The 25,424-nt window shown below is 53.3% G+C and overlaps 1 protein-coding gene and 1 long non-coding RNA gene across 2 annotated transcripts in view; one reads left to right on the forward strand and one right to left on the reverse strand.

Moving 5' to 3' along the window:
- Positions 1 to 336: 336 nt before the first annotated feature.
- On the reverse strand, positions 337 to 5,825 carry FOXF2 (forkhead box F2). Its single transcript, XM_014859579.3, has 2 exons — positions 4,495 to 5,825; positions 337 to 1,230 (listed from the first exon to the last, which is right to left on the reverse strand). The coding sequence occupies exons 1-2, from the start codon at positions 5,678 to 5,680 to the stop codon at positions 1,064 to 1,066; spliced, it is 1,353 nt and encodes a 450-aa protein (XP_014715065.3). The 5' UTR covers positions 5,681 to 5,825; the 3' UTR covers positions 337 to 1,063.
- A 796-nt stretch (positions 5,826 to 6,621) lies between these two features.
- The window catches only part of LOC139045900 (uncharacterized), a 67,587-nt gene continuing 48,784 nt past the window's right edge, over positions 6,622 to 25,424 (forward strand). The window contains exon 1 of the long non-coding RNA XR_011505269.1: positions 6,622 to 6,819. This is a non-coding gene — a long non-coding RNA (uncharacterized lncRNA). The remainder of the gene's footprint in view (positions 6,820 to 25,424) is intronic.

The following is a 25,424-nucleotide window of genomic DNA, read 5'->3' on the forward strand; positions in this document are numbered from 1 at the left end:
ATGAAACTCAGTGTCCTCAAATCCAACTCTGCCTTTCTTTATCTTGCCTCGTTTTTCTTTCAAGTTCCTTTCACCTTCTGGTTTTTGTTTAGCCAGAAAGAGCTAGGGTGAAAGAAAGAAATAACAGAAAGGGTTCCTTCTTCTCTTTCTCTCCTGAGAAGACCCACAATCAGAATCTGGCCTGTGTTACTCAAGGCATAGACCCCACACCACGTCAATTATATAACTTGGAAAAAAAAAAGCCAGTGTAGAGTTGCATTGCTGGCTGGTGGAGAAGAGAAGCCGGCCATCGTGGGATGCCCGCAGAGGAAACAGATCCTTAAACAACTATTTGTTATATACATTTTATTGAAAAAATTTTACATCAAAATAGGTTGGCAAACTGTAAAAGTATACATAAGTGCAAATATATTCTCCTTTTAAAATACAAGCAAAGTGTGAGTATACACGAAAATCATAACAATATCTTTAAAATATGGTGGTAGAAAACAACCTTGTAGAAAACGTTGTATTGTCACAATACTGAAAACCACTTTCTTAAACTAGACACATTGTTTCTAAATACTTTCTCAATAATGTTCTTTGGCACCTGTATCCAAACGTGGTGTTGGCAACACAGAACTCTCCTACTCAGCTGGGCACCAAGAGGAGCCTTTCTTGAAGTCTTGTGCTTAGTACTGCCTGTTTGAAAAGCACACAAATTTTCATAGGCAAAGAAAAACACACACACACAACTAGTCTGCGTTTTCCCGACCCTGATTACTGAAGGCAGTGAAGCTCCCAGAGTTACAAGTTTACGTTTTTCATGTGGTAGCTTTTTACCATTGCAGCCATGAAGTGGAGGTCCCAGTTCTCTGGCCCCTTACCGGAAGCCTGCACATATTTGGGGCATTAACCTTGCAGGGGGCGTCCATCTACCAACGGAGACAAGTCTCAGTGAACAGTGCTCACCTGGCTAAGTGACTGGTGTGCTACTTACTGCTGTGGGTGCACATTCTCTGGGTCCACCTCAGCTCATTCTGCCCCACGGAGAGAGTGGCCTTGGCTGGCCTCCTCCCTCTATTCACATGACGCAGGGCTTAATATCCTGACAGACACTCTGGTGGTGGTGGTGGTGATAATAGGGCCCGCTAGCAGAGGGATGGAAAGAAGAAATGCCATTAAAGTTGAGGACGAAGTCTTTTCTGTCACACACTGGGGTAGAGTGATGCTGGTATCGAGGCAGTCCCACTGAAAGAAGAAAGAAAAGAAAAGCCCTTTCAGAAACAAATTCATCCAGCTAAGGATGGGGCATATTATTTTTTAAATTTTAATTTAACTCGTGTCTTATTTTGACTCGAGGTTAAAAAAAGGATTGGTGTATTGTTTTTTGTCTATTGCTATAAAAGCGGTAAAGGAAATCCAGCTCTAGAAGTGTCTCAAAGCTTCAACCTGTAGATCATAGGAAGACCCTGGAATCATTGTTTTGCTTTGCTGTGCTGCCCTCGCAGACACAGAGCCAGTGCCCACTGCAGGCTGGCCCGGGCGCCCGAATTCCCCTGCTCCTCCCCGGGCCGGGCCGGGCGCGCGCCTTACCCGCGGGCGGAGCGCCGGCATCGGGACCGCCCGACCAGGCTCTCAGGTCGGGGCCTGAGCGCCGCCAGAGCCCTCGCTGCGGACGCCAAGGTTCCTGCCCCGGAAACACCACTGTCGCCTCGACCTCACCTCTTGTTTCGAGCCTCCTGCCTTATTTCCCGAGTGACCCGGTCCGAGTGGCAGCCCACAGCAGGGACATTCCCTATGCTAAAAGAGGGTGACTCAAAGAATCCCATCGCGAGAAAAAGGGCCGGGCAGGAGAGGGCACGTCCCCGTGGTTGCGAGGGTCTCCAGGCCCCGGAGCAGAGCGGGCCGTCGGGGAGAGCTCAGCGGCAGAGCGCCGGCACGTGGCGGCGTCGGCGGCCGGGGAGCGGCGCGAGCACCGAGAAGGCCGCACCGTCTCCCGGGCCGCTCCTCGGCCGAGGGCGTGGGCCCAGCCGCTCGGGGCCGACGCGCGCCAACGTTCGCTTCTGCTTTCTCGGCGCCGCCGGGCTCAGGGCGCAGGCGGCCGGGGTCGCAGGGCGAGCGGGGACCCGGGCTTCTGCCCGCCGGGGCCGGCCTGCTCGCTGCAGTCTGCGGAGCCAGCCGTGCGCGGTGCGGGCCGGCCCGATTCGGCTGCCAGCGCGTGAAGGCCGCACCGCCGGCCCGCGGAGCTCATGCCCTGCTCGCGTCGCCTCGGCCTGGCCGTGTCCCAGCGCTTATGGAGCTACCAGGCTGCTAAATGACCCGCGACTCGGCCTACGTTTATTGCCGGATAACACCTATTGTCGCCAGCTCTGCACCGCACGGACCCCGGAAAGCAGCAGCCGGTCCCCGCGCCCTGCACACGGGCGCATCGCGCTGCCAGTCCCTGGATCTCAAAAGAGCCGAGGCCGGGCCCGGCGCGAAGGCTCACCTCTCCCGGCCAGGGCCGCCGTGGGTACTTTGCTGTGACTGGAGGGAGCACAGAAGCCTTCTCCTTCTCCAGGGGTCTCCCTGAGCACACAAGCTTTGGCCACCCCATCGGAGTGGGAGGGCGCGGCCCGAGCGCGCGTGCTTGGGGGGGCCTCCTTGGCCCGCGGCCCCGGTCCCGCTCGGCCTCCCCACTCATCGCCCGGCCCTCCGCTCTTAGGCGGCCGTTCGGCCCGGCGGGGCGCACACTCCGAACCAGACCCCGCAGGGCGGCCGCGCACCCGGCCCTCCTGAGACATGCCAACCAGGGCCTAGAGAAGAATATTCTAGAGGGATGGGAGCCAGAGGGCGAGGAAGGTGCAGAGTGTCCCGTTTGGGCTTCGGTCCCAGACTCGGCGCAGAGGTGGTGCGAGGCTCCCGGGGAGGGCACCGCCGGCCGGCCTGCCCGCTGCAGTTTTCCTTCTCGTGAAGACAGAGTCGGGCTTCCGGATCCCCGCCTTTCTGGGACTTGTGCGTGAGCCCGGTGTGGGTGTGTGGAGTGGAGCGAGGGCAGCCCCTCGGAAGGATCAGAAGTCTCTTTCCCACGAGTTTTTTGTTTTAAACTTTTAGGGACCTGTTTCACGGCTGCTGCGAAGCCTCGGCGCCTGGGCTCCAGTTGAGCAGGGCCTGCCTGCCCGGAGAGGCAGCGCGGCGAGCGCCAGGAAAGCGGGTGGGCGGGAGGGCAAGCCCGGGGCAGGGGGCGCCGCCTGGGGTGGGCGGTGATTGACAGCCAATCCGAGGGGATAAAAAAAAATAAGACGAGAGGGTCGTCTGTATTGGTTACTTGTTGAAATTCCCATAAAATTGAACAAGACTCTGCTCTCAGTGGGTTAAGTCAGGCTAAAATCCTCTCCGGTGTGGTCCTGCCGAGACGGTCTTTGTTTAGTTAACCTCTGAGACCCGCATTTAAAAGGCCTATTTGGGAAACTTCACCGTCCAGGGAACCAACATCTTTTGCCCATTTCTAGGCTTCCCGTCTCCCTTGATGCTCTCGTCGCACACCGAGGCCGGAGCAGATAATGTATGCATCATTCGGCGAACCATTTTCTAATCGGCGGAAGGTAAGTGGGAACTAAGCATCCTTTGACGGGCGGACCAGCTCAGTTTTAATCTGCCGCCTGTGGTCCTCGGAGGGGTCAATGGAAGAGAGTTTATCTCACTGTCCGATAAACCTGGCTAAATATTCGAACGTCTTCCTCCACCCCATCTGTCCCCTCCCACCTCTCACTGCCCCTGGCAAGTCAATAAATTTTCATAATCTCAGATAAACACAATTTACACCAGTAACACTACAAGCTGCATCCAAGGGACAGGCATTTCTCAGGAGAGTCACAACGTGGGCCTCAAATCTGCTGGCCTAGTATAGACTCATGTGTCATCAACGTGGGTCCTCTGTGGGGGGAGTAGGGAACTCCTCAACAGCCTGGCGCCCCTCCCCGCTGGCAACATGTCACTCCTGTGAAAGACCCTGGGACCCCACTCTGCTCCTCCCTCATTTCCCCTCCTCTCAACAATTGCCTGGTTGCGGCCCCTCCCCATCCACACTCAGCATACAGAGCATCCCCCTTTCTGACATTTACTTTTAGAGGAAAGTACAGCAAAACAAACTAGAAAAAAAAAAAAAGACAGAAGGAACCAGCTCAGGGCCAAGGTTCCCAGAGGCCATGCTATGTCAGGCCTGAGACTTGAGATCTGCAATCTATAGAGACACCCAGAGACCCTAAGAAGGCTGGTGACTTTGCATCATCCTCCCAGCAGTGCAAATTCTGGAGGCCCAGCTCTGGGCCAAGGATGTGGGGGAGGGCAGTATGACCCCAGTCCTCTAGCCCCATGAATAAGGTGCCAGCTCCCTCCAGCACCCGCTCCTCCCGGTGCCCTCAGGCCCCCAGGCTGCAGCAACTCGGTGGAAGTGGCAGTAGCCACGGAGCCCAGAGGCCTGGAGCCCCCCCACCCCGTCCCCAGCGGTCCCGCACCGGCGCGCTCCATTACCTGGGAGGTCCTCGCGGGCGTTCTGGTGCAGGTAGCTTTGCTCCAGCGAGTAGGAGGACATGCCGGAGTGCAGGCCGGCCGAGGCCGCGGGGTTGCTGCTTGGCGTGAGGGCGGGCGGCTGCTTGAGGTAAGGCGAGGCGCCGGGCGAGCTCCAGTGAGCCGCGGGGCTCGTGTAGGGTGAGTGGCATTCGATGGCGCTCGCCATGGCCGGGGACGAGGGCACAGGGCTGCTGCTGCTGTCCGGGCCATAGTCCCCGCCCCCGCCCCCGCCCCCAGCACCGACGCCCCCCGGCCCGGCAGGTACGGGGCAGCTGGCCATGTAGGTGGAGCCCGGGTTGGGCGACATGTGCGGGACGTGGTGGTGGTGGTGGTGGTGCGGGTGCGCGTGGCCCGGGGCGCCTGCGCCGGCGTCGTAGCTCGCGGGCATCATGTCGAGGCCGCCGTAGCCGCCCTGCCCGTGGCAGCCGAGCGGCGCCGACGGGGGCGCCTGGAAGTCGAAGCCCTGGGGCAGCAACGAGGCCCCGAAGCCCAAGCCGCTCACCACGCGGTGGTACATGGGCTTGAGCGCCTGGCACTTCCGCCTGAAGCCGCGCGGCCGGCGGCGGAACGAGCCCTCTTCGAACATGAACTCACTGGCCGGGTCGATGGTCCAGTAGTGGCCCTTGCCTGGCCGTCCGAGGCCCTTGGGCAGCTTGATGAAGCACTCGTTGAGCGAGAGGTTGTGGCGCACGGAGTTCTTCCAGCCCTGGTAGGCGCCGCGGAAGAAGGGGAAGCGCGCCTGCAGGAACTGGTAGATCTCGCTGAGCGTCAGGCGTTTGCTGGGCGAGCTCTGGATGGCCATGACGATGAGCGCGATGTACGAGTAGGGCGGCTTCTCGGGCCGCCGCAGCCCCGAGCTCGCCTTCTTGGCGCCCCCGCTCCCGGCGCCCGCGCCGCCGCCGCCGCCCGCGCTCTTGCAGGCAGCCGCGGAAGCGCTGGCCGAGTTGGAGGAGGAGGAGGAGGAGGAGGCGCAGGAGGCGGAGGACGACGACGACGACGACGACGAGGTGGTCTCCAGGGCGGCGGCGGCGGGCGGCGGGCTCATCAAGGCGGCCTGGAGCGCGCCGGCGGCCGGGCTGCACGCGCGGCGGAGCGGGGCCGGCGGCGGGCGCGGCGGGGGCGGCGGCGGCCCGCCCTCGGTGGTCATCTGGGACCCGGGAGCGACGCCGGGCCTCGGGGGCGGGCCTGGGGCCGGGAGCGGAGGCGCCGGAACGGGGTCGGCCCAGAAGCCCGGCGAGCGCCCTAGTCCGCCGCCCGGGCTGCAGCCGTGGCCACTCCGAGCCAGCGCTTCGGCGTCGCCCCCCTCAGCTCCGCTGGGGCTTCTGGCGGCGGCGGCGGCGGCGGACCGGAGGCAACGCCCGGCGCATCCCTCCCCCGAGCCTCGGGCTCCTGCCTTGCGCAATGGCCCCTGGGCCGCGGAGCCGAAGCGGCCGGGGCCGGGCAGCTGCGCCCGCGAGCTGGGACCGCGGCCGGGACCCGGGGGACGAGCCCGACGTCTCCCTTCAGGAGCGCTCCTCGCTCTGTCTCCCAGACTTCCTCCCTCCCGCGCCCTCCCCGCGGCCGCGCTCCCTCCCTCCCCCTCCCCGTCCCCCTCCCCCTCCCCAGCTCGCTCCCTCCTCCCCCACCCCGCCCTGCCCCCTCTTCGCGCCGCGCCGCCTTGGGGAGGGCGCTCCGCCGCGGCGCTGCCTCCTCCCCTCCCAACCTGGCGGCCGGCTCCCGCTCTTATCTCGTTCCTCGCTCTGCGGGGTCGCCTAGGTCTTTTAATTCCTCCCTCGGCCTCTTTCCCTCTCCCGTACCCACTCTCTTTCCAACCCAGGGATCACAGACTAACTGATATTTTGCTAGGAGGAGCCCCACCCTCAGCAAGACTCGACCACCTTTGATTTCATGGAATTTCCTTTCTCTTTGCGCCTTACAGCACCCTTGCCTCCCATCCCAGAAACCAGCCGCCCCCCCCCCCCCCGCAGGGCAGACCCACCCCTTCTCCTCCTCTTCCTCCCCACTCTTCTCCTCCCTTCCCCCTCCCTCTTCGTCCTACCCCTTCCCCCATCTCCCCCTCCTCTTTTTCCTCCTCTCCCTTCTCTTCTTCCTCCTCCTCCTCTTCCTCTTCTTCTTCCCCCTCCTCCTTTTCCTCCTCCTGGCCCATCCTGGGCCAAGTGGTCCTGCCGCTGGTGTGCCGCCAGGAGCCTCCTTAGCTGCCTTCCCCGGTGCCCACACTGACCATCTGTCAACTTCATTTAGACATTGCAGCCCTCAGCCACACGCCAGGGTGCCAGACGCCCAAAGGTAACGTGCCAATCCTCTCTCTTTCCGACTAGGGCTGCAGGCTCCGGGACAACTGTTAGAAGAGGGCGAGAAGCCTGGCGCCCGAGCGCCTCAGGGGTGCGGCCCAGGGCCATCATGGGCATTTTCAGAACTCTGAGCAGAGGGGTTTAGATAGAGAAAACTAAACCAAGTTTTAGAGATTCTGGGAACCTGGTCGAAGAGGACTCATGTTTGCATTTGTTTCCACTTCCTTTCTGTTGTCTACTGGATGTTTTGTAAAAAATGCAAAGGGAAGGCCCATGCTGAGCAAGATAAGTGACACAGCTGTGTTCATATTCAGTCCTGAAGGCATGTGTCACTGCCACTAGTTCACATCCTCAGTCTCAATGTTGCCCAGCAAAGAAACCATACCATCTCAAAGCTACCTTCTGTGGGAGAACGTCCAACCCTACTGTGGCTAATTTCGCTCTACATAAGAGGCTAGGAGAGAGGATGTGCCCTCGGGAGGAATCACTTCCAACAAGACCCGACAGTTAGTTATTGGATTACACGTGCAAGGAAATGTAGTCTGACCAGAGACAGGGGCTGGAAGTGGGAGGAGGAGAGCAGGAGGCCCCCGGAGCCAGCGGCCACACAGGGCTGATGGAGGTCGCCTAGCGGGGAGGTGCTGCAGACCAGCGCACCAAATGGGAGGCAGAGCTGAGTGCACCTCTGCGTCTACTCTGAAAGGACCAAGGTGCAAGCCTGTCTGCTTGGAAGCCTGGGGAGATGGAAGGGGGGTGAGAGAACGGAGGAGTGTGCAGGGATCCGGAGAAAGGCAGGCAGCAAAGAGCCTGGGGTGGGACAGAACTGAGGGAGGCCCTTGGGGCTGGCACTATGTCTGTGTGCCCCTGGAGCTCTGGGACTGCTCCTGGCTGAGTGTGCTGGTGGGGCTGTGGAAACAGAGGGGGGAGGGGGGAAGGGGGAGGGGGGAGGGGGAGGGCGAGGCTGGGGGTTGGGCTGGGGCAGGCCCCAGACAGTGACCTGAAGTTGAGTGGAAGCAGGCTTTTTCCATCAAGCCCTGCCTGGATACCACACACAGAGACCGAGTGTCAGTTTACTGCCCTGAGCCGGGCTCCTTTTCCCTAAGCTCCACAGTAATTAGACAAAGAAAACCTAAATTAGCTGAACAGGCGTCGACAGCTTCCTCCAGAGCACCCCTGGTACCTACATGGGAATGTGTCCGAAAATGGCTTGATTGTAGCCGAGAGTCAGCTAAGAAAACACTGCCAAAATGAACTCAGTTTACCGCTCATTTCCAGCAGAAAAAAGAAACAAGTCGCTCTTTTCCGGACGGGGTGTTTGATTGAGCGGGGTGGGGGCTGCAGTTGTTTCCACTTCTAAGAATTTCTCTCCAAGTGACTGGTGAGCATTTTTGGGGCATGGGTCCCCATATTTTTCATGATTTTTTTTTCTCTTACTCCCTTTTGTCATTTTACATGGAGTAATTTAAGTAATCAAATATAGAAGTAAATATCAAGTATTCACTAAATCAATGCCCTAAGTGTCTGAAAGATAGTTAAATAACATAGAAACTGAAGTTAGGAGGACAGATAGAATCCAAAAGGAGCTCCAGCGACACAGCCATCGGTGTGTGTGTGTGCCAGTGCGCGCATGTGTGTGTGTGTGCAGTGGGAAAGCAATGGGCCCAGCTGAGCAGCACGGGGAGAAGGAAGGCAATCATCTCATTTACAGAGGGAGGTGGCGGGCAGTCGATTTGGGGACAATTCCACAAGTCAATATCCCTGTCCCTGGACCCTCTCTGCTTTTCTGCACCAGGGAATTTTACGTCCCTTGGCTCTCAGGCCCTACAACGTTTTAGGACCCAGAGACTGAAGAATAAAAAGCACCAACCTGCGACGTCTGGGCAGGGCTAGTGATAACCCTGGATACCAGGAGTTCCAAGTTTGGGGGTCATGGGTCTTTTGAGAATGTGGTGGAAGCAATGGAGCCTACCTGCAGAAAAAAATACTGCCATTTTGCCTGGGATTTAAGAGATCCCACAGATACTCATTTAAGGAACGCCTGCTGTACACATTTTCAGTTTCTACCAATTCAGTTGGTTAAGTTATCAGGCATTTTTTAAAGGCTCACTTCCCCAGCCAGGAGACAACGGTGTCCATTTTTCCTGAACTCTCTAAACTTGCGAAAATACCACTGGAGTGTGGTGAATGTTGCAGCAGCCTAGACAGGTCCTGGAGAGGCAGCTGGCCCGCAGAGTAGATGGAGCCCCAGCCAGGAGCAGCCCTGCACTCCTGGAGCCTTGCGCTCTCTCTCTGGGGCCTAAATACTGCCCTGTGCTCCAGAGAGATGCGGAGGTTGGCGACCTTCTCAGCTATGTGAGCCGGGAGGGGCTCTTCTCCAGAGCTCTTTCTTGGAGACCCCACTTCTGCTTATGGAAACTGCTCCTGGGGCAGAGCCCGCCTGAATTTGTTCACGGTCGACTTCACAGGCACAAGCTTTTCCACTCCCAGCACATCGCCAGCTGCCATCTGGCCTAGGTACCCTTAACCCCCTTTAGAGGGAAGGAAACTGAGGCTCGCAAAGACCAGGTGACCTGCCACAAGTCACACCTGGGCAAGTGACGACTCTGGCCTGTCCTACAGGCCTGGGTTCCCACTTCAGCGCTGTTTCCACTACACTGCAGCCAAGCCTCTCTGAACTTTGTCTTAATCTCTGATTCATATAAGTCTCCTGGGTAAGAATGTATGTGATGCCAAATCATGTCCCATTCTTCATCCCCAGCAAGAAGACCTAATCTCTGTTTAGCAGATAGGGTCTAAAAGGAAAGTTATGTTTGTCTGAAACGTAGGTAGCCTTCTTTGGGACACTCCCCCCTCTCGGACGTGGTGAGTTCTTTCCGACTGACTGGCTTTCACTACCTTATAAACAACAAAAGTGATTTCTTTTTTCTTACGGGGAGGAAGAGTATGGTTCGTTAAAATGAGGAGACCAGCTCAGGCGCTCCTTGTAGCCGTAAGAACACAGCCTCGGGATGGCCGGTCCTCTCTCTGTCAGGCGCTCTGTCCCTTTAGTTGCCTGTCTCCGTCGGAGCTGCGGGTTCCTTCCCCGCTCCAAACCCCAAGGACCCGCCCCTGCTCCAGCGCAGGGGAATGTAAACTTCGGGAGCTTGGGTTTCTCCGATTTTGTTCTGTAATCGGCGTTTTATTCTAGGAAATCTTTTCATTATTGTGGTTTAAATTTTATGTTCTTAGCGTGCTTCCCCTGATTCGTGGGTTTTACATGAAATGGCTTAGACTAAACCAGCTACCCACCGGAGAGGCGCATCCGCACAGACACTGTTTACGGCCATCTAAGACCTCTCCCCCTCCGGGCCCTTCTCGCTCTGCTCGCCCCTCCCTTCCTTCCGCCAGCGCGGAGGAGCAAAGCGTCTTCCCAGCTCAGCCTGAAACTGACCGCTGTGTTCCCCGTGCGTTTGGTACAGAGTTAAAGGCATGTGGAGGAATCTCCAGCTCCCGCGAGGCCCTTCTGGATGGGGACGGTGGGAACTCTGTGCTGAGGCCTGGGGCGTGTCGCTGTGTTGGAGGAAACCGTGGAGGACCACTAGCCTGCACGCCACAGAGACCCTTTAATTTACAGTAGAAAATCCAGCCAGGAGGTGCCGAGGCTAGGTTGGAGAGGGGAGCTTGGCGACGAGGGGTAACAGTGGGAATTTTACACCTTCTGGGTGTCTGCTCTCCTTCCTCGGCCCAGAAACCCCCAGACCTCCGGGTTTGAACACCAGCCACTCAATGCTGAATGTTTATTTGGATAGATTCTTCCGCTCTCCAAAGGCCTGTGTCCCGGGCAGGCTCTTTTTATAGCCATCTTCCTGAGAGATCTGCCGATAGCCCCCAAATATCCTGGGCCGGGGAAGGCACATGACTCAAGCACCCACTCGGCCTAGTTTGAGGCGCTGAGGGAGGGAGGACAAAGGAGTCCAAACTACCAGAGCCCCAAGTGGACACCGCGCCTGCTTCCTCCTATCTTTGCACTGCCCAGATTTCGAGGCCTCGGAGCCCTTCAGTTGGAAGACGTAACTTTGGGGTGCTCCCCGGAGCCAGCCTATCTGCCCACAGGCTGTGACCCGGGTGCGCGCGCAACCGTACCTGGCGGGGCATCACGCGGGCACCGTGCGGGCTCCGCGCGGGCTCCGCGGTGGATCGGCCTTAGACGTCGCCCACAGCCTGCTGCGTTTATGGGTGGAGAGGCCCGGGGCTCTAGAAGTTGTTTTCCATGGCAGGGACTGGCCATTCCTCTAAAAGGCAGCTCTGATGCCTGAGAGGAGAGAAAAGGGACAGTGTTGTAACAGAGACAGTCTATGCGTCTCCCAAGGGGGCAGGAAAGAGTGGGCTCCTAGTGGCCAAGGAAAATTAGGGAAACCTGTACTGCACATTCCTAGTTCCCGGAGAAAAAGACGGAAGCAAGCGCAGGTGCTGGCGCCTCAGCACGTTAATTTTGCGTCCACCAGTGCTGCTGGGAGACGGAAACCGGTGGGAGCAGGCTGTGTCTTCTGAGGGGGCCCTAGGACGCCTTGAACTTTGCGTCCTTTCCCCTGTGCCCATCCTGCTATTCCTCTGGCTCCGGGTGGCTGCGGCCCACGCCTTGGGAGGTCTCGCGTGCACTGCTTCTGCCTGCCTCCCCCGGATAAGGCGGATGATGTCTGGGCTTTGCGCGCACGGGCGACCAGGCCCACCCGGGAGGCGCCCTCGGGGCCTGGAGGGGTTAGCCCCGGGCACAGAACGAGGAAGGGCACGCGAGGGCTGCAGAATGCACCAGCCAAACGCGCTCGGAGGTCGCAAGGCCCTGCCTGAGACGCCCCCCGACGGAGAGGCGAGACCGGCCCGCGGCGGGTCCGCGGGCGGGGAGGCGCCCTGGAGGTCCCAACCCGAGCGGGTCCATTTTTCTTCTCTTGTCTGGCTCTCCTCCTCTCCCCCTGCCCTCCCCTCCTTCCAAATAAATAAATATCTCCCAGGGCAGCGAACTCGGCGGGGCGCCGGGCCCTGCGCGCCGCGCCGCGGTAGATGCACTTCCTGGAGTATCAAAACGCCCCCTGTCCTCCTGCTGGGCGCAGGATATGGGGCGCGCTCGCTTCTCTTCAGAAAAGGAAACGTAGCTTTTCCAAAAATATAAATCAGCTCTGACGTCCAAATATTTCTTTTGTCCTCCAGCATCCTCTGTGGGGATAAATAAAACGTGTTCGGCGCCCAGAGCCCGGCTTGGGACCTCGGGGCGCCCAGACGCCGCCTCGGAGGAGCTGCGGTTCCGACCTGTCCCCTATGACTCCCCTACCTGTCCCCCCCGCCCAGCCCGGCGGTCGGTCCCCGTTCCGGGATGCGGTCTGACCCACGGTCCCGGGAGGGAGGAAGACAGCTCCTCGGTGGAACCCCGGGGCCGTAGGGAGCAAAAGCCCCGCGAGGCGAGCACGAGAGGAAGGGAATGTTCACTGGTGCGAACCGGCAGGAGGGGGCCGGGAAGGCACCAGAGACAGCGGCTCTCAGGGAAAGCTGGAGCTGCGCGTCTTAGATGAGACCCCAAAGCTGCCCCTTCAGGCCGGCCTTGCCTCCGAGGTTTCGAGTCTTCCCAAGGATCATGTGGCCTCCCGGCTCCCCATCGGGGTTCCCAACCTCCGGGCGGCCTTCTCCTAGAGACGAGGCCAGAAGAGTCCATGTTTGGGGCCGAGAGGACCCCGAGTTGGGCATCTCTGAAGGCTGCTGCTCGGGCAGAAGGAAGAAGGCTTTGCTACAGAGGCTGCAGCCTGTTCGCCCTTGGGCCCTAGGGGCTCTGAGCCCTCAAAGCTTCGGGATGGTTTGAGCCGGGTCGTCCTTACGGCCCCTCCCCACCTCCCTCCTTGAGTTTGGGAGACATCTACACTAAAGGAAACCCCATACAGCAAGGGTGGCTGAGGAGCTGGAGTAGGAGCCTCAGGGAGTGAAAGCACAATGCTTCTAGCGCAGCATGGCAGCCTGCAGTTGCCTCTGGTACATCCCTTCCCGCTACCCTGACACCGTGGTGTCGGGAGCCGACCAGCGTTCCTGCTGTCCCCCATCCCCACGCGGAGCAGCCCGAAAGGCTCCCGAGGCGGACGGACGAGTCCAGGCGAGGAGTAGTCTCCACTTGCCCCCTCGCCTTCCTCTCACTCCGTCTCCCCCGCCCCCTCCTTGGCCTCGAGAGTTCCTTTCCAGGCCTGGGGCCTCAGGGCAGCGTGGGGGCGGGGGGGGGGGGCTGTTTTTCAGCCACTCCGCCTCTCTCCAAGGGGGTCTTTATTGATGAGCTGCCTCGAAAACCCCCACCCAAAATGTCCCAGAAGGGTTTAGACAATCCATCACCCACCACTTCAAGAATGCTTCCTCCCTTTCAAACACAATCCTCGCACACCCAGACCGGCTGCGGTGGGGAGGGGCGCGCACTTGAAAAGAGAACAGCTATATAATCAACGTCAAAGCCATCCCGCAACCTTTTGGAAACAGGGACTCAGGCCAAAAATCCCTCCACAAGATTTACGCGGCACTCCTCGCCCTCTCCCCACCCTCCACTCTGACTCTCCCCTGCGCCTGCATCGCGCGCTCCTCTCTGCATCGAACGTCAACACCAAACGCTCCCCGGTGGGGTAGCCTGCTTTTCGGGAGAGCGCGCTTTTCCTCTGGGGGCTCAGGGGGAAAGGAGTCACGGCCTGGCCGACGTGCTTTCGGGATCTGCTCATGGTGTCCTTGTTGGTACAGAGGGGTGAACTGGGAAAGCCGGGTATGGGTTTTGGCGTGGTCAAATGAGCGTCCCCTCCCTCGCTCCGAGAGCCGGGGTTTGGGCGCTGCGGGCTGCTCCACCCCTTTCCTTTGGGCGCCAGCGCGGAAGAGGCGGGCGTTCTTCTCGCTTCCGCTGGGTGGCGCCAGGCTCCCGGGAATCGCGGTCCCCGCGGCTGCCGGGCGCGTTCGTCCCGCGCCTCCCCTCCACTGCCCCGGGCCCCGGCCGCGCGGCCTGGTCCCCGCAGCCCCCGCGCCCCTGGCCCCACTTCTTACCTTGGACCAACCGGTATTTGGCCCCTAGATGGACAAATTCCTTCAAATATTGTCGCTTACTTCGTACTTTGCTGGGTCACCTTAGGACACTACCCCTCCACCCGGGTTATTATGTAAAGAAGAAAATTAGTCACATACTTGATGCCCCTCTATTGGAACGCGCACTCTCTGTTGCAAACCTGCTTAGGCCTTGCTGAAGAAATGCAGGATTCAGTTCAGTTGTTTTGGTTCCTGTAGCAAGGGGCAGGGGGCTGTCTTCTTTTGTAAGTTACACCCGGAGCTCCTGGGGCTCTCTTGAGGTCTAGCAGAAAACAAACAAATCGCCGGCTTCCGGAGAAGCCAGTTCCAGTTGCTTGTGCAGCGAGGTGTCCTGGGGAAGGCGCTTTTCTCTCTGGACCTCAGCGTTCTCAGCCCTGAAGAGGCTTCAGGACCGCTTTCTTGTCTTCTGGGCCTACGGTGACAGGAAGACAACTTTTGGCTTTTATTGTTTCTCATTCTTTTCAACTAAAGAAAACTAGGAAGCACCCAAAACTTGTCCTGGGAAAAGTCTGCAGGATAAAAGGGAACTTTGGGGGTCCTTTTGGGGGCGGGCTGGATACAAAGCAGGGGGACAGGCCGGGTAGGGGTAAGTTTGGGATGCGAGAATGAGAACAATAGGGGCGCCAGATTTGCAACCCGTGACCAAGATGTCACCCATTGGCCTTCCCCTGTGACACGATGTCAGAAGGAACTGGGCTTTGTCGTTTAAGACACAAGAAGGCATTCTCCATCAAAACTGGCTTTTATTAAAAAAAACCTCCCAAAGTTAGCGTTATTGAAGTATAATTTATGTACAATAAAACACACTCATTTTAAGTGAGTGGGTTGAGTTTTTCTTTTCCTTTTTATATTTTTTATTATGGAAAGTCTCATAGTTCACAGAAGTGGAGGGGGCTACAGTAAGCCCTTCCTCATGCAGTCACCACTTAGATTTAACAATTGTCAAGATGTTGCCATGCTGGCTTCATTTGTCTCTTCTCTCTTTCTATTTTCATTTCTTGCTGAAATATTTTAGGGCAAATCCAGACATCATGTTTGAAAGTACACTTATTACTCCCCCCGTGGCCTCCAGCTCCAACTCTCTCACACCTAAAATGACATTTTGGTGCAGACAAGCACGCTTCCTTGGGGAAGCTGGAAACAGGGCTGGGGAGCGGCTCTGGATGTGTATTTTACAAACAGCACTGTCCACCCTGCTGCACCTCCCCACAAGTGCCTTCCAGCCCCGAGTTTCTTGCCTTTCTCCAGGCTGCTGGAATGGCCAAGAAGGTGGCAAGCTTTCCCTGCTCCACCCTCACTGAGCCGGGTGTGTGTTTTAGCAGTAAGCTGTGGAAAGCGGTGCTCCATTTGGTCAGTCACCGGAGTTGACCCCACACTGCCTTCATACATGTGTACCAGATCAAATGGACGGAATTTACTTTATTGCCAGAGCACACATGTCCTTTGAATATATCTATATGTATGAACGTCTGTGTGTAGGTTTACCCACGTGGCCCATATAGTAGTTTCCAAATCTTTTACCCGGACAGTGGCTACCCAGGGAAGAATGTTTCATATTGTTTGAAAGTGCCCCTGGGAGGACTTTGGACTGGGCTAGAGGGGTGAAGGGGTCCTAGGGGTGGACCAGGAGGCACTGGTCAGCCCTTTTGCCCAATCCCCAGTCCACACCAGTACTCTGTACAAATATTTCACAAATATTTATTCACTGATTTGTCTGATTTTTTCTGCTCCCCAAACAAACATGTTACGGTCTTAGCATTTCCTTCACCCTCAGGGCAACCCTGAGGAGATGAACAACGATGCAGGGGTCACAGGGAGCCCTAGATTTTGTTTGACAATTGCACCTGCTCCCAGTGATCTTGGGTAAGTCTCCGAGCTTCAATTTTTTAAATTTTTGTAAAATGGGAATAATAAAAATAATTTTAAATGCTCCCTACCACGGTGACTATAAAATGAAATAAAAATCGTAACAAGTATTAACATTGTGACATCCACACATTTATAAGTTATTTTGGGCCAATCCAACAAGAGCGCTGCTTGGTTTTGGAGTACTCTGTAAGTTTCATGCGTACTGGGGATCTTTCCTTGCTTCAGCAATTTTTTATAGCACATTTGGTTTTGTTTTTCATAAGGAAAAGATGGGTCTGTTGTCTACAAGTTTAAGCCAGGCTCTGCGGGCAGGGGTCTCTGCTCTCCAGTGCATTCGGGTTGTGGGTGGGGTCCGGTGGCTCCACCGCGGAGAGTGAATTCTCCCGGAGCGGAGTATGCTGCCCTTGGTCTGCACCGCGCAGCTCCTGTGGGAATCCGACTCTTTCGCAGCACCCGGGCCTGGGCGTGTGCCCTTGCAGCGCGATGGGTCGGTGCCCGGGGGTTCTGTGTGTGTGTGTGTGTGTGGGTGGGTGTGGGTGGGTGGGTGTGGGTGTGGGTGTAGTTGAGTTCTGTCAGGGTAGCTCAGTTGGGTAGGGCAGAACGTCACTTGTCCTGAGCAAAGTTGTGCTTTGAGGAAGCGCCCGCGTGGTAATGCCAGGCGATGGGTGGCCCGGGTGTGTGGGAGCTGGGCTCCCTCACCAGGGGTCGAACCACAGACGGCTGATCTGCAGTCGAGGAGTCCCTCGTCCCCGAGATCCCCCGGGGAAGGCGTGAAAGCGCCGAAGGAGAAGGTGTCCGAGCGCTGCTGCACGACCGGCGCCGGCGCCTCAGGATCCTCGCCGACTGTGGCCGCCGGCAAAGCAGCCCCCGCGTTGGTTCGTTTGTTTTTAGGCGGAAATTTCCTCTTTTCCGCCCCATTTCCCGTTTGCAAGAGGCGCCGACTCTGGACACCCTGTGGGAGGCGGCGAGGTAGGCGAAGAACCCTCACCAGTCAGCCTAACTACAGAGCCGCGGGACCCACGACCGCGGTCGGGGTCCCTTCGCCCCTGATACCCCAGGATACACGTGGACACAGCCTGGAACCCACACTCCACCCCACTAGGCTCGCGCGGCCCTGACTCTGAAAACGTAACCTGCAATTTGAAATACTAAAGTCGTAAATGCTTTTTGCCCGTTTGGTTTTTTTCTATATATCTGCCCCCACCGCTTCCTCCGCCCCGGTACATCTTGCGCTTACTAGTTAGTGTCCTTGAGCAATTAATTTTTCCGGACTACAGTTTTGTCATTTCTAGAATTGGGATCATAATAATAGCTGCCCCATAGAATCGCTGGGAGCATTAAACGAATTAATACAAGCCGAGCGCTTACAACAGCGTGCAGCACGTGGGCAGCGCTCAGCAAACGTCGGCCTGAAATTGACGGTGCAGATTTCTCTGACCTTGGACCGATGTGGGCCCCCGCGGCCCTACAGATTTTCCCGGGGTAACTTCCAGTTGTGGCCCGCAGGGCCTAAGGAAAATTGGGCCCCTGCTCCTGCCCCAGCTCCAACCAAACTCCCGGGCTTTGTTTTAGTTTTACGATTCGATTTAGAACAGTTAGAAACGGAGCTGGCAGAAAGTACGAAAGGCAGGGGCAGGACCCCCGGACCCGAGGCTCAAGCCCGGAGCGGAGGTGCCAATAGCAGGTGCGTGAGGGCGCGGGCGCGGGCGCGGGCGCGCGGCGGCCGGGCCGCTCCTGGGCGCATCCAGGACTACAGCGCATTGAGGCCACTTCGGCTCTCCGAGAAGGGGGCTGGTGGCCGGCCTGGGACTTAGTTTTCGCTGTCTCTGCGTGCCTCGGCGGTGACACCTCAATGCGGCCAAATTGCTTGGGGGTGCTGGGTGCTTTGGGCAGCGGGGCGCTACTGCGACCTCATAGTGGGAGGGTGCCCTCCTTTTGTAGGAGTGAACGGAAACGCCGGGCACAGAGGGCGACAACTGTAGAAGCTGGGGGTGGAAAAGGGAGAGAGCATTTTCGTTTTAGTGCCTTGGAAGTTTCCCCTGTATGATCCTTGGCCGGGTTCCCCTCCGTCCAGGTCCTGTCTCCAATTACAGCTTGGAAAAGGGAGACAATAAACGGCCACTCTTCGGCTGTTGGCCATTGAGATCAGTGCGGGCCTCTCCAGAACTCGGGAGGAGGCGCAGCGGCGTGCAGGCTGGCCTTTTCGAAGGCGAACCTGGCCCCGCAGGGCGCAGGGCGCACACCCTCAGGCGCCGAGGCGTGGAGAGCCTTCAAAAGCGGGTCGGGACACGGCTGCGCCGCCGGGCAAGGAGGGGTGTGTGAGAGGGAAAGTGACCTCTTGAACCTCATCAGATGCAAATCCTATACGTTTTTAAGGAAAGAAAAGCGGAAGGATAGGGAAATGGAGAAACGCAGAGTCCACCTGAGGCTTGAATGGCCTTTCTAGAATTCCAGGCCCCTGGGATTTGCAGACTTCTCTGCGGTAGACCGACGATTGGTAATGAACTTCGAGTTTCCCTCAGGAGGGTGAAGCTACCAGCTGACTTCCTCCCATATGCATATTTTACATATATAAACACCTTCGCAGTTTAATAGCCATTTACATGAATCGTTCACGTAAACTCTTGCTCTTAAAACGATCTGGCACAGAATAGCTTTTCTTTACCCGGGTCTTTTTCTTCCTTCTTTTCATTACTGGCGTTTGTGGCTAAAGATTCATCTCCTGTTGGTGGCCCAAGTGTTTTTATATGTAACTTTGCTGTCTTTTCTCTTGTAACGTTTAGATGACTTTCCTTATCAACGTGGACCCGGGATAGATTCAGAATTTTATTTTCCCAATCCCAGGGACAATATATTTTTGGAAAAAGCCAGTGTTTCTTTTGTTTGTCTCTTGTTGGTTCTTAACGAGCTGATGAGAACTCCAGTGGGTGTTGGTGGGCAGCCATCCTAATGAGAGATGGGCTGTGACGAGCTCCGGGCTTTAGAAAAGAATGACCTATTTGATGAGTCGAATACTGAACTATTTACTCTTTAAGTCTCTGGAGTTAAACTGTTAAGAATTTGAAAAACTGTGAGTTGTTTCCAGTTGTCACCTTTTCATTTAGTGAAAGAGGGGCTCAAAGTTTTTTCCCTCCATTGACAAGAAGTGCTGTTTTGGGACATGAAGTATAAACTAAACCCCCAGAACCCATGTCTCGCAACAAAATGGGTGTGGAAAGTTAGAAAGGCCGGCTGGGCAGACAGGATTTGGGGATGGAGGCAGGGAGGCAGGGAATATGTAGGTCTTTTGGACTGTGATGCTCATTTGAATAAGGGGACAGAATACATTCAGGGGTCTGGGCTGGGGTCTGAGAGGAGCAAAGTAAAGAGGGTGAGGAGCACCAGATGCTCTTCAGGGAGCACTTTCCGTCTGGAGAGCAGGTTGAAGCATCACCCATCTCTGGTAGGTTGCTGTATGTGGGTGAAGGGTGTATGCTGGCATCAGGCTGAGGGAATCCACACAATTGAGCTCAGCAAGAATCGAATTTAATGAACTTTTTTGGTTTTGTGGTTTCTACCTGTGGAACACTTCCATGGTTGGAGGGCTTTCAAAATAAGATCTGAGCCTGAAGACCTTTCCATTTGTAAATCAGTTACCAAAAATGCCGTCGAATTGTTGTCATTTTGTGGACATAGGGATTTAACAGACAGGAAAAGAGTGTAGATGCCTATAGCAGGTAAGCATGACTGGAGAATAAGTTTTTTGTTTCTTTTGGTTTTTATTTTCTAACATCAGCTTACTTCTATAGTAATGTGAGAATAGCAAGTAATTTTGAATGTATTGAATTTGTTTTAGTGTATTCTTGCTCTCTTTCTAACTAGGAAATTGTTTCGAGGCCAAGATTTGACTGATGTCTGGGCTTTGGATGTCTGTGCAAAGTGAAGAGCAGAGTTGGGCAGTGTAACTAACACCTCTTAAAAATATTTTTCCTGGCCTATATTATATATACTTTTTCTTCTAGTTTTCATTCACTTTTCCGACATAAAGACATAGTACAATTTACTTGCATACCTGAGTTAAAAGTGGAATTTCAATTGATGGGAGTAGAATAAATCATGTTACTCAAATAATGCAGAGAAGTTTATTTGTGTCATTAAAGTTATCTTCATGTAAACTACTTCTTAAAGCTTTAAATATTACTTTAAGAAAAGGATTAATCTTTAAAAATGTAAATGATTTTAAAAGATTCTAAATTTCCCTTGTAGTTTTGTGTGATAACTTTCATTGTATTTACTTGTGATTTACCTTGTCTTTTCTAGAGAACACGAACAATTTATCAATTGTCTATTAACCTTCTCATTAATACTTTAAAGAGGGAGAGCTAAACACATCTTCACTCTTTGAAACTAGGAAAATGGAGTATTGGAAGATTAAAAATAAATCCTGAGGTCAGTACCGTTGGACTCTTTCAGTAATAACTGGGAGTTTCAACAGAGAGCAGTGGGTTGGAGAATATGATAAAAACGTTTTTAAAAACCTTGCTATACCCAGACAATTGTCTTGACATATGTTTCTTTGGTTTGCCTCGCATCTTTTTCTTCCTCCTACTGGTGACAACATCTCTGTATCCTTAAGAAGAATTCTCTTCCGCCCATTCAGTGTTATCCTGGTACAGTCATACTGCTGTGACACCTTCAGATCTGTGCCTGTCTATATCGCTCATCCTTTGCCACTGTGGTTGGCCACGTGTAGGCATAGGATCAAGCTCAGTCACTTAGAGTCCTTTCTCGGGACTGTCACCAGAGATAACATAAGAGAGGCTTCCTCTTCTCCCTCCTGCATCAGAAACCATGAGGATGCATCCTTGGAACTTTCTGTGACCGTCTTGTCACTTCCCTGGCTCCTTGGCAGAAGCCATTTACAACCCTGGAAAAAACAGAGGAAATAGAGTGTGGGCTGACAAAACTGTTGGAAGTAGAGGCTACCCTGTCCCTGGTGTCTTCATTTAACCAGCCAACTCCTTTGTTCCACAAATCCCTCTGGAGTGCTGCTCTGTGCTGGGCACTGTTCTAGGTGCCAGGGAACATTCAGGGGAAGACAGTCAAGGTCTCTGCTTTCAAAGCTTAAATTCCAGGGGTGGGGAGACAGACAACAATAAATGCAGAAAAACCCCTCTCAGATAGAGAAAAGTGGTATGCAGACAGACCATAAACAAGTTAACACAAAACAAGAAAATTTATGATGGTAATGTAGGGGAGGAAAAATAATTCTCCCTCTACCCTTCTAAGTTCTGTGGCTGAGACTCCTCTCCCCCATAATAAGAGACAGATTAACAATAGAAAAACAAACACAAGTTTAAGAGCATAAATACCTCCTGTATACATGGGAGACATCCAGGAAAACTGAGTAACTCCCCGAAATGGCCCAAGCCACCACCTTGAATAACTTTTCCTGCTAAAGACAAAACAAAGATATTGGCGTGGGGAGGCAGTTCTAGGAGGTCACAGGAAAAGCACAGTAAACAAGGGAAAGGTTATTATGCAGATTTAAGTGGGTGATTTCTTCTCCATTGCCTTGTGGTTTAGAGTCATCCTCTTCTTGGTAGAGAGAGGGAGACACTTATAAATGGGGAATTCCCTTGTGAGTGTGTCTGTCCCTTACAAAGGGTGACTTCTGCTCAGTTTTCAGAGCTTCTCTGTGTCTGCTATTTCTTAAAAATCTTCAGCTCACAATAATCCTTATGCCAAAGGGGTACATTTTGGGGTGGCATATTCTGCTCACGTTTTCTAAGAAGTCATGATAATATTACAGAGTGGTGCAATAGAGAAGTGGACATGGGGTGGCCAGTCAGGAAAGCCCTTCCTGGGGTGGCTTTGATCTGGGGCTTGATGATTGAGAGGAGCCTGCTGTGGGAAGATCTAGGCAGATGGAGCAGAAGATACAAAGCCCTGAGGAAAGATCTTGGAACATTCAAAGGATTTCAAGAGGACCACTGGTGGCTGGACAGACATTCTCCACTCTAGGTGCTGGCTGTTCAGAATGAGAGAGACGATGCTAATAAATAGTGATCAAGTCTGACATCTGGGCTCTTCTTTTTCTAGGCAGTTACCCTTACAAATACCCACTGTTCTGTTATGGCCACATGGCATCGCCACAGACTTTTTACTGTATAGCATATCAGGTTACAATATTTTTTACCGTTTTAAATCAACTCTACCCATTTTTCCATGAGGCAATCACATTTTAGTGGCATATGTTTGTAGATATGCTGACTTTTCTCCTTTTAGCCACAGACTCACATTATTCTTAAACTCTGTAGGCCCTGAAGTCTGGCTATAGGATTAGTATAGGTAAATGAGAGATTGGAGGAGATTCTTACTAACCTTAGCACTATTCAAACTGTAGTAGGTGATGCGCACAGGTCTGGAGCTCAGAATGCTAGGGGAGGAGGTGCAGCAGGTTCAGAAGGGAATTGTGACTCTGATTGTGACATGATGAAAAGAGAGAGTTGAGGAACATTCAGTTTTGAGAAAGCTGAGGAGGGATTTTACTTGTGTCTTTAAGTAGGTGAAAGATTCATGCTTTGAAAATCAAAATGGTTTGTTGAGTTTTTAACCTATGGTGAAAGGGAACGAAGACTGGCTCAGGATGAGTCAGGCTGCAGGCGGCCGAAGTCCATTGTGACACACGAGTGTGTTGTCTCATGTAAATGGCGCTCTTGGCGTAGGGCAGGTCTTGGAGCTGGTTCTGTTAGCAGCTCAATTATATCAGCAAGACCCCCAATTCTTTCTCTTTTCCACTTTTCTGGCTGCAGAATGCACTTTATCCTGAAACTTGTGTATGTTCTGTTGTAAGATGGCACCAGCTGGAGCTACGCCTTTACTGTTTGAGTTCACAAGGATAGACAGGGGAAAAAGTCTTCTCCTCCAACAGAGGAATGAAAAGGCTCCTTTCTTCATTTTTTTAGGGCCAATTTAGATCCCATGCTTCTCCCTGGATCAGTATGTCTCCAGCAGAATGTCATTCACAGATTATCTAAGCCAGTCACAGGCAAGTGCAGGGGGTGACTTGGACTGCTTAGGTCACCTCTCTGGAGCTCTCCTTCCACTGAATCACGTGGTCTCATAGGTGTCACATGTATCGTGGGATTAGGAAATGAAACACAGGTTCTTTAGGAAGGAAGGAGGGGGAAATGCATGCAGAATAGAAAGCATGGATGAGGCATTTAGGGTAAATGTAAGGAAGAATAATCTAATACAGATGATTTTGAATGTTGGGAAAAAGTAGTATGGGAGGATATGGAATCTCTTCAGAATTATAGGATTCTGTTTGTCTGAAATTGTGCGTCTGATCCTGTCTGAATGTGGGGGCATGGAGGGGTAGGAGGAAAAGAGAGTGCTTCCTAGAATGACCACTGGCATTACCTCAGGTGCTGGTTAGCACACAGACTCGAGAGCCTCACCCAGAGGTGTAAATGTAGCATTTCAGGGTGAGGCCTACGGTGCTCTGTTTTTACAGTCATTCATCTGAGTGTGATGCAGCCTATCCACTGAACTCCGATTGGAAACCACTGGTGATGAATACAGAATAGACATATTTTTTCTGAGCACATAAAGAACATTCACAAGAATTGGCCATGTCCTAGGCCACAAAGGGAGTCTCAGTAAATTCTCAAGAATTAACACCATATGAATCATCTTCACTTACCATAATGAAATAAATTTGGGTGGTTATAACAAGGACGTAAAAAGAATAGCTTACAAAACATGTTTGAAACAAACACATAGATAAGGAGAATAGATTGGTGGTCACCAGAGGAGAAGAGGGAGAGGGCGTGTAAAAGGGATGAAAGGGCACACGCGTGTGGTGGCAGATGGAAACTCGACTTTTGTGGTGAACACGATGCAGTCTATACAGCAGCTGAAATATAATGATGTACTGCTGAAATTTACACAATGTTATAAACCCATGTACCTCAACAGAATAATAAAAAAACCCATTTTTGTTAGCATCCAAAGAAAAGTATGAAATACTGATGGAGATAAAAAGCTTATCTTAACGGAAACCGTGAAATTCTGAGAGCCGATGACAGAGAAAGGATTCCATGTCAAAGTACAGCTAAAGCATCACCTAAAGGGAGATTTATAGCTTTGAGACCAATTATCAGAGATTAAGAAAGATTGAGGCAAAGAAGCTAGTGGTTCAACTCAAGAAGCTAGAATAACTGTAGTAGAACAAGCCAAAGAAACAGTGCATTAGTCTGAATTCTTACTTAGAAACAGCAGAGCCCATGCTGGCAGATTCCACAGGAAATGAACATATGGAGGATATCTAAAGACGCTCTGGTTTGGGAGGGCTGAAGAGTCAGTTTGGGAGGCTGCATCACTGAAACAACAGCAAATCTCGCCAAGAAACAGGTGCAGGAAGACCCTCCTGTAGTTACCACCACTGCTGGGCACCACTCACGCCTACTGTTGGACATCAGGGTCTCCTTGATTGATTACCGCTTCCCAGGTCACAGAGCCCAGAAAGGAGTTTCTACATTCCATGCACGTTGCCTGGTTCCTCATCTTGCTGTCTCTCAAACGGAAGTCTGATGTGGGTGGGTCTGATGGGCAGTGTCTCAGTCGCGGGGGTGAGGCCTAGCTGCAGGAAGGCTGGGAAGGCCAGTTTCTGGCTTTCACCATGGGAGACAGAACTTATTATACAGGAAATACACAAGACATAGGGTTGGGGTGCATGGCAAATATCTTCTGCATTCAAAAAGGAGGGAAATCATAAAGATAATGGCAGAAATTAATGTAATGGACAATCTCCCTCTGCGATATTGAGGTAATTTACAGTACCAAAAGGTGTTTCTTTGAAAAGAATAATAAGGTAAGCCTCTGATGAGACTTCAGAAAACATTGCGGTTACACATACACACACGCACGCACACACCCACCCACACACACACCCACATATTCACAAGAAATAGCTAAAGTCGAGGGTTTATAATTTATAAACTAATAATTCTTCACCAGCTCAAGATTCAAAGTCTTGAGAGAGAGACAAGGATTGGACAGATCTGACTCAGGTACCTGCCCCTGGACGTGCTGGGAAGGAGAGCGGTCCTGGTCCCTCGGACTTCTGGGTTGGCAGGAAATCTCCCCATAAGACAATACATAATGGAAAATATCCCAGAGGGGCACCAACAAATGACAAATATCTAGCACATGTAATGGGAGTTATTTTATTAGTACTCTATGGATGGATATTCATATTCTTTCCAAAATTTCATTACTATAAAAAAGCTTCAACAAACATGTTTGTCATAATTTTTTTGCTAGAAATAAAATTACTGGATCAAAAGACATAAGTAATTTTCAGGCTTTTGATTAAATTACCAAGTTACTTTCTGTAGCTGTTGTAACGATGTACAGCCTCACTCACTGTGATGAGAGAGCGCCCGTCTCACTGCATCCTCCCCAGCTTTGATTGTTCCATAACACGAGTGATATCTCATGCTTTCTGAGTTAGAATTTTTAAATATGCCTGAGGGTAAGCAACTCTACATATATTTTCTCTTCTAATATGTAAAATGTTTTGCAAGGTAGACATCACGATCTCCATTTTATAGATGAGAAAAGTGAAGCTCAAGAAAGAGGAGAGGCCCTCCACTCAGGCCCTCAGCTAGCCATTGG

This window comes from Equus asinus, chromosome 8 (genome assembly GCF_041296235.1).
Source record: "Equus asinus isolate D_3611 breed Donkey chromosome 8, EquAss-T2T_v2, whole genome shotgun sequence".
NCBI classification, from domain to species: Eukaryota; Metazoa; Chordata; class Mammalia; order Perissodactyla; family Equidae; genus Equus; species Equus asinus.

Excerpts from the sequence above, each read along its gene's own strand:
- FOXF2 (XM_014859579.3), bottom strand. The coding sequence starts at position 5,680 with ATGACCACCGAGGGCGGGCCGCCGCCGCCCCCGCCGCGCCCGCCGCCG. Across the intron at positions 1,231-4,494 it reads CGCCCGCGAGGACCTCCCAG|TGGGACTGCCTCGATACCAG; the intron begins GTAATGGAGCGC and ends TTCTTCTTTCAG.